This window comes from Pantherophis guttatus, chromosome 1 (assembly GCF_059756535.1).
Source record: "Pantherophis guttatus breed Tessera chromosome 1, ASM5975653v1, whole genome shotgun sequence".
Taxonomy (NCBI): Eukaryota; Metazoa; Chordata; class Lepidosauria; order Squamata; family Colubridae; genus Pantherophis; species Pantherophis guttatus.
The window spans coordinates 293,842,910-293,855,685 of NC_142063.1; the positions used below are offsets into that span (position 1 = coordinate 293,842,910).

Genomic DNA, 12,776 nt, shown 5'->3' on the forward strand with positions numbered 1-12,776 from the left:
AACCCCGCCCCATGCGTCCCATTTTTGCAAAAAACAGGGTTGTTTTTTGCGAAAAAGGAGGTGCGCAGAGGGTTTGGGAGGCCTGCAGAGTTCTCTGGGGAGGGCAAAAACGTGTTGTGTTTTTGCCCTCCCCAACCCCCAGGAGCACTCTTCAGGCCTCTCAAACCCTCTGCGTATCCCATTTTTGCAAAAACGGGATATTGTGTCATATTTTAGCACTCTACAGGCCTCCCAAACCCTCTGCACAGCCCATTTTTCGCAAAAACGGGACGCACAGAAGGTTTGGGAGGCCTGCAGAGCTCTCCTGGGGGCGGGGGAGGGCAAAAACCAGACACGCAGAGGCAAAAAACTATTTTTTTTTTCCTACTTTTCCTCTTCGAAATCTTGGTGTGTCTTATACTCCGGTGCATCTTATAGTCCGAAAATTATGGAAAATAAAATACAGAATTGCTGTCTATTCTAATCTGAAAGGGGAAAAATATCTTACCCTCCAATGTGAACATTTATCAAACTACCATTTCTTCACAAGGGGAAAAAAAACACATCCAGAGATCAGGAAAAAATGTTTCTTTTTGTCATTTTATATAATAGGTATATATTTAGACCTAAAATTTTCTCTAGACAGGGAGTTGCAATCCCCATTGGATTTCCAAGTCAGATGACTTTTGGGAAGCTTAGCATAATTTTTTACTTTTTTTAGACTGGCTATATGTTTGGCAAAGGTATCTACTTCGCAGATATGGTGTCCAAAAGTGCCAACTATTGTCACACCTCTCAGATGGATCCTGTTGGCCTACTCTTGCTGGGAGAAGTTGCTCTTGGAAACATGTGAGTAAATCTTCTTACAGTGATAGCATGTAGAGCATCAATTTAGATTTGGAAATGTATGTATTCTAAACAAAAATGTTCTTTCTGTGTCTCACAGCAGATGAGAAGCTATAGGAATTTGTATTGAAATATCTTATTCTTAAGCAACAAGCCCTTTAGTTTTACTGAAAACAAAATATTCATAAAGGAGGAGGCAATTTCTTTAAATTTGTGAAATATTGTTTCCTAAATGGTCATCCTCTCTGTTTGATAGGTTTGAATTGAAAAATGCTTCCCATATAACCAAGCTGCCAAAAGGCAAACACAGTGTCAAAGGTAAGTGCCTGCTGGAAATGGGGTTGCTAACTTCAAGAACAGATGATGGTGATTTTTATTTTGTATTCAAGACTGCCTGACTTGACCCAGATTTTTTTTTTATGAGGACACTGAGAAAATGCTTTACTGCAGTAATTCTATAAATCAGATTAATGCAAAGATACCACCATCATCCTTCAAAAGGCATCCAGTTAATAATTTCAGCTGAAACCAACTGATGTGATGACAGAAATTGAAAAAATAGTATTACTATATCAGAGCTTATATAGCATGAATGCTACATATTTTAGGCAGAAAAGAAAAACAAGTTGATCCAAGATCAGGCTAGATTCTAACAAATAATAGAAGCAGAAACACTTTTTAAAAAACCATAGGTAGAATTGCACTGTTCATTTAAAAATATTTATTTTTCCTAATCTATCCTACGTAGCTTGTGCTAAGTGATTATAATCTTAAAAACTGATCTACAACCCATCAGCTTGCATTATAACTGAATAGTTCCTCTCCAAATGTAAAAGGCATCTTTGCCCAACCTGATGTCCTTCTGCTGTGTCAGATTGAAGAAGACGGGAGCTTTCAGTCCCAACTCATTTGCAAGTCATCAAGCTGGGAAAAGGGACAGATGGAAATCTTTGCAATTCATACACGATTTATTTATTTAAGAAGTGCAAACAGAACAAAGTAGTAACAAAGGCTTGGGTATATTGGCTGAATCGATTAGATTTCAAAATTGTGAGCAAAACTATAGAGCTTTTTCCCAGGCATTTAAATTTTTTTTTTTTTTTAATTTGATTTATATGCCGCCCTTCTCCGGAGACTCAGGGCGGCTTACAATGCGTTAAGCAATAGCCTTCATACTTTTGTATATTTATACAAAGTCAGCTTATTGCCCCCACAAACTGGGTCCTCATTTAACCTACCTTAGAAAGGATGGAAGGCTGAGTCAACCTTGAGCCTGGTAAGATTCAAACCTGCAGAAATTGCAGGCAGCTGTGTTAATAACAGGGTGCATTAAACCACTGTACTACCAAGGCTCTATTTTAAGAGCCTTACTTATATAAGCAGTCCAACATACTGTTAAGTGGTTGTGCAGTACATCTGTGCAGTTCATAAGCAGGAGGTGAGATTGATAGCACTACTGTTTCCTACAGTGTATTTTTTAAATCACTAGTTTTGATACTAAAGATAGTATGATACCATCGAGATAGTTACCTGTGAGCCTTAATCCTCTCTGTACAATATTTGCCTAAGCCTTCTTTAAAACTGCCTACATTTGTCACCATCAGTATTTGATGTCAACAAGTTCCATAATTTAGCTATGAGATATTTTATCAGTCCTTAAACTCCCCATTTTATCTTCACTTGATGGCCCCTAAGTTCTAATGTTGGATATAGGAGAGGGAAAATCATCTCATATTTCCCTATTATGAATAATTTTATATAAACGTATGATACTCTATTTGTCACCTTTTTCTAAACTAAAAAAACCAAACATTAGGGGAACTATTCTAGCCCCATAATTATTTTGCATGCTCTATTAATTGATCTTATAATTCAGGTCAGATGAGTTCCAAGTTTTCAATATACATGTGAATGCATTAGATTTAATTACAGTCATTTGTTTGTTTCCTGTTTAGGTTTGGGCAAAACAGCCCCAGATCCCACAGCCATTGCTTCTCTTGATGGTGCAGATGTCCCTTTGGGAAAAGGAATTCCATCTGGAATTAGCAATACTTGTCTTATGTATAATGAGTATCCTTTGATCACTATTGGAACAGAATATAAATAGCCATTGGAGATACCTGAAAGTGGTTGCTTCTAGCCAGGTGCATACTGTTAACCTTAATGAATTTGGACTTTTTAGCATCAGTATGTACAGTAAGTTACCTCTGCAGTTCTGGGATAAATCTCCTTGACAATTAGAAGAAGCTGAGAAAGTACTATAGGCTTTGCTGGAGTTTTAAAACCTGTACTTTTTATTTAGTTATCCATATATTTGCATGCCCCTTATTCCTAAAATTCTAAGTATCTTAAGATATAAGTATCTTATATCTAAAAGCAATGAAAACTATCGAAACATGATAAAATAGTGATGCCATAAATCATGCAGTCAAAGGAAATTAATACTGTTCTCTCTTAATAGTTGCCTTCAGTTAAGTGGCATAGGATTTTGGTATACTCCATGCTTCTCAAGTGGTAACTGGAGGACAGGAGAGGGCTTTTTCAGTTGGAGTACTGATCCTGGCTCTGGAGGAGAGAGGAATTTTTGCTGTTCTCATACCTTGGTACTCTCAGGTTGACTTCTGCAGCATGCTATATTGAATTATGTCTCGTGGTAATCCAGAGGCCATACTTCAGTTTAAAATACAGTATCAGGAACTTTAACAAGTACCTTACTAAGGCTGTCATGCCACTGATCTGTCAGTATGCTGCCTTTTAGAAGTATTGGGCTAAAATCCTAGAATTCTCGCCCATCTTGAGTCATTTTAGAAATCTGAGAGGGCTTGGAGAATAGTTTTTATGTCTTCCTATTTTATTTGGCAATGCAAAAGAACACATCAAAAATGTCTTTGTTTTTTCCTTCATTCATTACTTTCTTCAGATACATTGTCTATGATATTGCTCAGGTGAAACTGAAGTATCTGCTGAAATTAAAGTTCAACTATAAGACAACTCTCTGGTGAAGATCAGCTTCTTGGAATTAATAATACAAATGTTTTTGCACCCCTCCTTTATTTTTTTTTTTTTTTGATAAATACGCAAAATTAGCTGAAAAATGCTATGAGCAATTTTGTATTTGTGCTCCCACCCCCTTTTTTTTTCTTCTCCTTCCCCCTTTTGGCTTATTGTAGTTTGGACATACTGTACATCTTTAACTAACAACAACCCCCACTCCCCAAAAAGGGATGGGAAGTCAATAACCCTTGAATTAAACTTTTAGTAAAAAGACAGGGAAGATAAATTTAGAATTGTTTACACATTTTTCTTGTTTTTCAAATCTTCCTTAATTTGTATTCTGAATAAATGTTAATGTGTTTATTTTGAAGTAAAAATAAAAGCTACTTTCATACTAATGTTTGCTTGTATGCAAAATACAGTATTTCTGTATAAGGTTTTAAGGTAAGTCAAGTGTAATGTTTGTGGATCTGATCATAACCTGTTGCTTAGTCAACAACTGTGTTAGATAATCGTGTGTAGAAGGAACAACCTTTTTGGAGTTGTTATCCACTCTGCTCTTGTGATGCATACTGGGAAGTGAATGTACTCAGGCATATGTGAAATCTACATGCTTCAAAAAACATGCTACATGCCACAGACCTAGCACAAGCATAGCACCTGTCTACCATTCATTCAAATAATATGGCTTATTACAGTATTTTATGTAAGCCTGAAAAAAGATGTATCGCCAACACTAGATTAACTTTAACTTGACTTTGCCATGCTTTCAAGCTTCTACAGAAGCCTAAACTAGAAGAGCTGTTTTATGAATGATAGGTGCGGTTCTTTGCATGAGCTTTGAAGCATTATTTTTTAAGATGCAAAGCCCTAATATGCATATCCCCCTCATGTACTCGCAGATGCCTTTCATTCTTACGTATGTGCACCTCCTTCCTTTCCCGCTATCTTTAGCAGACTTGTTGAAAAGAAGAAATAACTTTCATTTCTACACCCACAATTTACCATAGCACTCGGCTTCTATATTGCAATATTTCTTTCTTTAAAAACATACTGCATCATGGGAGAAGTAGGACGCCTATTCTACCATCATCAAACAGAAAGAAATATGGGACAAAGAAACAGCTGATCTGGAAAATCTGGGAAGTAACTTAACAAATACTGTACCCGAGAAACTAGGTGAGAGGAACAGTGTAGTTGGATCAAAAATGTTAACAAGAAGGGAAATACAAATGGTACAACAGCAATAGACACACTAACAGTTTATGCACCAGTGTGATGCACGAATGAATGACATAGAGGTGATGGCAAGTTGCCAGACAGCACTTTTAAAGGACTGCCCAAAATCTGCACTGCTTTGCACACTAACACTCAATGGCATTTCTGGCATTGGTGGATTGCATGTTACTTACAGATCATGCAGCTGCAATATTGAACAGACTCTAGAATAATAATTGGGCCCTTTTATTTATTAAACAAATTAATATAGCTGCTCAACTCTGTGTAATGTACATTAAAAATTCACAATTTAACCACACCACCCCAGGGTGGCAACAACAGAATCAATCAAGCCACATGATTCATTCCAAATGGGGTCCCCAAGCCCAAGATCTTGCAGAAGAGCAATGTGTGGGTCAATCTTATCTCTGGGGGAATCATCTTCCAAAGTGAGAACCACCATAGAGAAGGCCCTTTTCCTAAGTTTCACCAAATGTACTTGCTTGATAGTTGGACCTACAAAATACCCTGCCTTACTGCTCTGAATAGATATAATTGGGAGGCGGTCTGTCAAATAACACGGCCCCAAGTTGTAGGCTTGTAAAACAATTGTACATGTAGGGATATGTAACAATCAGCCATAGATATAGATATTTTGGTTCCTTCCAATCTTTGGGCACAATTTTATCTTGGGGTAAGTTTTATAACAGACCTGGACTACTACGGCTTTGCATCCCAAGCTTGATATTTAGTCACCAACTCTCCAAGGAAGTATACTTGTTAACTGCAATAATGGCTAGTCAAGAGTGAATGGCAGACAAATGATATCACTGAAGAAGCTGATACTTCTTTGCCAAATCACTTTTTCCCATGCAGCCACATAATGCACAGACATCATTTTAATTCATTAGAAGACAGTAATGCCTTGCGTTCAACCTTGCTGTTTTCCACTTTTATGGCTCAACTGCAGCTGGTATCTTGTAACAATTTGAATAGAAATGAACTTGAGTATTCCGGCAAGAAAAGTGCTGCTTTTGGCACACAGAGCACTACTAGCTGGTAAACTAGTTGTAAACATGTGAAAGTTTTAACTAACTTGAATTTCCAGAGACTTCTATGCTTTAAGATAGAAATAAAAAAATCAATATCTTTATGTAACATAGGCTTCAAAGCACAAAGCAGTTATGTATTGTAAATGTATTTGGGAGACCGCCTTCTGCCGCCAATAGCCTCCCACCGGCCAGTTCACTCGCACAGAGAGGGCCTCCTCAGGGTGCCGTCGGCCAGACAGTGCCAGCTGGCGACCCCCAGGGGGAGAGCCTTCTCTGTGGCGGCACCAGCCCTCTGGAATGACCTACCCCCTGAGATACGCACGATATCAGACCTCCGGACTTTTCGTTGGGCCCTGAAAACACACTTATTCCATCTAGCCGGGCTGGCTTGATCCCATCCTCTCTGTTTTAATTGATTCGGTTTTAATTGGGTTGTTTTAAATTATTTGGGCCAAAATTATTTAATTGTTTTTAAATTGTTTTTAAATTTTGTATACTATGTTTTATTTTGGCTGTGCACCGCCCTGAGTCCTGCGGGAGAAGGGCAGTATAAAAATATAAATAAATAAATAAATAATAGATTTCTGCTCTAAGAACAAACTTGTATCTATGATCTGTATAAACCATATAAGAAAATATTTTTCTTCTTACACATGATTTATTCTGGTAGCACATGTATTTTAATTTTGTCACTTCACATGACTAACAGACAAGAGGACGTAATAGGAAGAGAAGTATATAGTGATCAACGCTCAGCTATCTATAAATGCTATAAGGCAAAGATTCCATGATCTTAGATTGCTCATGCATTATCATACATATACTTTAAAAGGGTAATTGGGATGTAACTTGCAAATTCCTTTGGAGGGGGGAGGTCATCTGGAATTCTTGGAAGATCACAGTGCTATTCTGACATGGCTGGGTGGTTACATTTTATTGATTTTGAAAAGAAGAGTTCACTTTGTGCGTAGCTTATATTTGCTTCTTTATTTCAAATTGTTTGTGGATATATACCTATGCAGTTATACCTCAGCAGCTGGCATAGCTAGGAGATTTGACACTAATTAGTACTTGAATGTTGCAGTTTGCTAGACAAGGGGATCTTTTAAGTTCCAAATGATGGCAAATTGCTTCTGGTAATGCTGACAGAAAAGACCATAGGAATTATTAATTATTAAATTTATATCTTGGCTTTTCTCTAAAAGCTCAAAGAAGCACATTTCCCCCCATTTTCTCTTCCTATTTGAGAATTTCTTTTACTTTAAAGTACAGATTCTTGTCAACAGTCCTTGTGGTAGATATGTGTGGGAGGATAAATCTGCTTTTTATAGCTTTACACAGGGAAAAAAGGGTTGTCTGTGGTCAGAAGGTAACATGCTACAACATAAAAAATCAGCACTCTCTTTGGAGAGATAATCGGCTTCATGCTGCATTTGCCAAATGGTAATCTCAGGCAACTTCATGCAAAATCCATAGTTAATCTAGCTTCGATAATGAGAATCTGCATTGCTGTCAGTAGCTCTGAATTATCAGTATTCATTACACCCATATTATACCTCGGAAAAATTAATATATATCTATACATCTTATCCCATAAAACAAGTTTTAAATGATTTTGAATCAATGTATGGTTTTTAAAGTATAGGAAAGATAACTAAAGACATTTTCATTTATAGAGGACAGCATGGACGGCAGCCTCTTATACAACAAGTAGCATCAGGCCAAGCTTGAGGTGACAAGGATAAAGTGATTTCAATAATTCCTAGTTCAGGAATAGCTGCAACTGGCACATAAATTGAAGGTGTGCAGGTCCTTTTGACCACATCTTTACCTGCTACTGAGGGAGCCATGAATCCAGGAAAAACCCCATATTGCAGAAATGATTTATATGCAGGAATGCAACTCCTTCCAAGGGATAATTTCCCCCAGTAGCTTCATGTGTATGTTGTACAGCAGAGGGGAGACCCCCAAGGCACCCTACATTACGGAGCCTGAGAGCTTGACCTCTACCCTTCACGAACTGGAACTGGAACTAGAACTGGAACAGAAGGATATTATAGTCAGTAGTGGTGAAGGTTGTCGAGGAATCAAGCAGGCTCAGAAGCATTACACTCCCACTACTATATCTTACTCCCGGGTCAACAAAAATAATCAATGCAGTCTTGCAGGTGGCATTACTTCTTCTGACAAGGTCTTATTAACCACCATCTACATCCAGCTTCCTCTCATGCTGTCAGCTTTCACTAGCCAAATGGAGTAGGAATCTAATCAACAGGTTGTGGAGCTTACATATCCTAAAACCCCAACTACTTCCTTGGGATCAACAAGCTCACACATATCCCAGATCTTTCCCAGATGGTATTCGTCAATAGAATTTGTGCAGTAGCCGTGCCAGGTTACATCATCTAACCCAGAGAGATATGTGTAATATATGAATTCATGTGAGACAATACCCTACATCTGTTGTTGCATATGGCAGTAATTGAAATGGTAAAATCTGTGATTTTTATATTTCAATCTGTAGTGATTTTTAAACTGATGGCCAGATCTCATCTAAAAATCACTTATAAAAATCATGCAAAATCCAGATACCCCATTTTTACTGCTAGTTAGGTCTGTGCCATATCTTCAGGAGCAACATTGAGGGCCGAAATAAACATTAAGCCAAATTCTCTGGTGGTCTATATACAGGAGTTACTGTTCAAAGGTATTGTAGGCCAATTCTTTGTCAAATCGGGCCAATTATGTATTTATATCTTTGAAAAAAAAAGTTGTAATAAGATACCATTGTTACCACTCAGTTCACTTGAGTACAACATTAAATATTAAGAAATTATTACTAAGTTGATACCATGGTATTGCTTTGTATTTGCCCAAAAGCAATACCCCACTGAGAACACTTTGTGCAAGCAGAACAAACAGTATTTGTAAATACAGGTAGCTCTCAACTTACAACAATTGAGCCCAAAATTTCTGTTACTAAGTGAGTCATTTGTTAAGTGAGTTTTGCCCCATTTTACGACCTTTCTTGCCACAGTTGTTAAGTGATTCATTGCAGTTGTTAAGTTAGTAACATAGTTGTAAAATGAATCTGGCTTCCCCACTGATTCTGCTTATCAGAAGGTTGCCAAAGGTGACCACGTGACGCCAGGACACTGCAACTGTCATAAATATGAGTCAGTTGCCAAGCACCTGAATTTTGATCGCATCACCATGGCGATGCTGCAACTGTCAGAAATGTGAAAACCGGTCATAAGTCATTTTTTAGTTGTAACATTGAACAGTCACTAAACGAACTATTATAAATTGAGGACTACCTGTACAATCTGCTGTCCAGAATACAGAATTGGAAGGGACCTTGTAGGTCATCTAGTCCAACCCCAACCCCCCACCCAAACAGGAGACCCTACACCATTTCTGACAAATGGCAGTCCAATCTCTTCTTGAAAGTCTCAAGTGATGAAGCTCCCACAACTTCCGAAGGAAAGCTGTTCCATTGATTGATTGTTCTCACTGTCAGAAAATTTCTCCTTATTTCCAGGTTGAATCTCTCTTTGTTCAGTTTCCATCCATTATTCCTTGTCTGGCCTTCAGGTGCCTTGGAAAACAGCTTGACCCCTTCCTCTCTGTGGCAGCCCCTCAAATATTGGAAGGTGGCTATCATGTCTCCCCTGGTCCTTCCCTTCACTAGCCTAGCCATGCCCAATTCTTGTAAGCCTTCTTCATATGTTTTAGTCTCCGGTCCCCTAATCATCCTGGTTGCTCTTTTCTGCCCTTTTTCTAGAGTCCTGGTTTATACCATTCCGGACAAATTATAGTGTCCAAGCTCCAGTGATGGAGCCACCCACAGATGAAGCCATCGACCAGATGCGGCCGCTGCATGCAGCCGTCCATTTTCCCCAAACACGCCTCCTCTCGCCTTGTGCAAAGATGACAGTAAAGCTGTCACGAAAACTGCAACAACTTTTCTTTCTTTTTTTTTTTTCCGCCGAGCCCGAAGAGAGAAGCACGAGACAGCCGAGTTCCCGCCCGAGCCTTCGTAGAGCCCGGGTAAAGCGAGCGACTCGCGCACGTCCCGCCTCCTCCCTCCAGTCAGGCAAAAACTAGAGGACTCCGTCTCCTCCCCCACAATGCACCGCGACAGGCAGCCTTTGAAAAAGCGGCGCGGCTCCTTCAAGATGGCGGAGTTGGATCAGCTGCCTGACGAGAGTGAGTAGCGATCTCTGCCCCTCACTCTGCCCGTCGCCGGCCCTTCCTGCTCACCCACTCCCGAAATAGTGGCTCTGGTTACCGGACCCTTCGTCTGCTCCCTCTTTCCTGAGTCACAGTCTCGGGTCTCGCTCCTCCGCCGGCGCTTGCTACTTCTTTTGTTGCTCCTGCTGCTGCTCTTGTAGTAGGAGCCGGAGCTGCGCGGGGCCGGCGTCACAATCTCCTCTCTCGGTGCCTGGCCCGGCTCTGTTCTCTGATGGCCTCCCCTCCGGCCTCTCCCTCGACTTTTGGAAGGGGGGTGGGGGAGAGGCCAACCGAGCAGGGCCGGAAGCCGCTATTATATAAACTGCCCTTCTCCTGGTGGGACTGAACCGCACCCTGAACCCCGAGACTCGGAGCAGGCCGGAACCGGGATTGAGTCCGTCCTTGGCAGGGAAGAACGCACGCTTTTTCAAATCGGGCAGAGAAGCGTTGTGTGGAGGGCAGCGAGTGGCATTACGCCTCTCCGGGGTAGGCAGGGAGGGCGAGTTACGGCTTCACGCCGTAAATAAAGTAAAGGTGATATTTGTCTTGCAGTGAGCATCCTTCTAGTAGTTGTCATGACGTTAACTTCCTGTATGCTTGGAGGGATTTGTTTGTTTGACTTTTTACTCTGAGAAGTGCACTGGTTCCTGGGAAACTCTTTTTAAAGTGTATTAAGTACGGTTTTATGTCTAACTCTTCTCTTGTATATGCCAATCTTATATATGCCCAAACGATAATGTTTATAGAGGTGGTAAACTTTTTAATGGTCTGTAAATAGAAAAGCAAGTCTCGGGTAGTCCTGTTGTCTACATCCTATATATTTAAACAATTTGTGTATTATATCTGGGAAATTATACTACTGTTATCGGGAGCGGCCCCATCTATATGGTGAAATCAGCAGCTTGGCAAAATTACTGGAAGCAAAATCAAATGTTTTTAAACTGAGAATGGAAGGCACACCTCTCTGAAAGTACTGACTGAACAATTGGGGATAGAGCAGCAACGAACAAATATCAGATCTGAAGAACTAATTTTGTTTCATATAGAATCCTGAGAGTCAACAGTCAGACCTTGCTGGAAGTCATTTCCTTGGAATTAAATGAAAATTGGGACTTGAATGTATGGCATACTTCTTCCTTACATGAATATAAATCCAGATCACTTCATGCTTTTTATATTCAGCACTGTAATTTGAGAAGATTGAATTCATCATTACTAATATTGCAGAAGAAATTCTGATTCCCTGCAAATCACTTCAATATATACTGATCTGTACCTCATATAGCAGGATAGATATACAGTACTATTTGAGCCACCAATGAAGTGGAAAGAAGATTGTTCATTGTAGTATACCTTTTTATAAACTTTTGAGAGGTACTATAGAAGCAATTGGTAAAGATGTTTGTTTGGCTTGTTTGTAAATATGTATGATGTAGATATATAAATAAAAGAAACCATTACTTTTAATGGTAAAAGATAATATCAGATATTCCTGTCTATATTTTGCAATATTGAATTTGATAAAGGGGTGTGGAACATGTATTGATGTTGCACAGTGAATATTGAAATAAGGCCATTGATGAAAGACATGAAATGACATAAAAGACAACACAAGATATAATCTTAATGGATAAACTGCATATTGCTTTAAAATAATAATGTAATATTACAAGCATTTTTATTTTATAATATGGAAGAAATCAAATCATAGATTTCATTCTTCAATCTAATGTGAAGAATTCCAGGTTTCAAAGATTCTTTGAATCTGGAACTATCTAGATTGAATTTATAGGTTATGTAATAATGAAGGGAGAAGAAAATTTCACTCTGGGGAGTGAACTTTTGCTTATGGATTTCAGACTATCTCCTTGTGTGGTATATATATGATAGCTGGACAAGAGACAAGGCATATAAACACACTGCAGAACTTAATACTCTTTATTATATTTATGACAAATTAGTAATATATGGTATTGTCAATAATTTTGAATGTTAAATTGATAGTCAGAAATGTTTGACATTCAAAATATAGTGTAAGAAAATGTCAAATGCTAGGTAATTTTTCTGTTAACCTATATGTAACTGAAAGAATGTGTAAATTATATATTCAGAAAATGTGTTAAGAATATACAAAATTGCAAATTAAACCATTGCTTTTTTTATTTCTGTGTATCTTTCAATTAACTAATCCACCCATAAATGTGTGCCATGATGAAGAATCAACATGGACAAAAAAATAGTAAATTATTTATGCTTTCCATGTCATTTGCCTTTGCTTTTACTGCTTAAGCCAAATGCTGAGTGCATGTTTATCACATGTTGTTGTATGATCTACTAGAAAAGCTCTTTTATGTGGAAAATAAATTATATTCTAAATAAGGTTTAATTTTATTCACCTCTAAATTATTGTAATCTCATGCCATTCCAAGTATATCACCTAAGGTGCACAACCTT

The 12,776-nt window shown here is 38.6% G+C and overlaps 2 protein-coding genes and 1 long non-coding RNA gene across 4 annotated transcripts in view; 2 read left to right on the top strand and 1 right to left on the bottom strand.

The window, feature by feature from the left end:
* The window catches only part of PARP1 (poly(ADP-ribose) polymerase 1), a 36,252-nt gene extending 32,035 nt beyond the window's left edge, over positions 1-4,217 (top strand). Inside the window, exons 20-23 of the mRNA XM_034427936.2 lie at positions 701-828; positions 1,082-1,143; positions 2,781-2,895; positions 3,746-4,217. Coding sequence (XP_034283827.2) covers positions 701-828; positions 1,082-1,143; positions 2,781-2,895; positions 3,746-3,827 — 387 coding nt within the window. The 3' untranslated portion in view covers positions 3,828-4,217. The remainder of the gene's footprint in view (positions 1-700; positions 829-1,081; positions 1,144-2,780; positions 2,896-3,745) is intronic.
* Positions 4,218-7,960: 3,743 nt separating this feature from the next.
* On the bottom strand, positions 7,961-10,432 carry LOC117671771 (uncharacterized). Its single transcript, XR_004592999.3, has 2 exons — positions 10,353-10,432; positions 7,961-8,127 (listed from the first exon to the last, which is right to left on the bottom strand). It is a non-coding gene; the product is annotated as an uncharacterized LOC117671771 (long non-coding RNA).
* Positions 10,220-12,776, top strand: part of LIN9 (lin-9 DREAM MuvB core complex component) — a 29,602-nt gene continuing 27,045 nt past the window's right edge. The window contains exon 1 of one of the 2 annotated variants that reach the window (XM_034427935.3): positions 10,220-10,298. In XM_034427935.3, coding sequence (XP_034283826.1) covers positions 10,220-10,298 — 79 coding nt within the window. Of the gene's footprint in view, positions 10,299-10,481; positions 10,809-12,776 lie in introns of those variants that run through there. The other variant, XM_087883131.1, reaches the window with a different exon arrangement.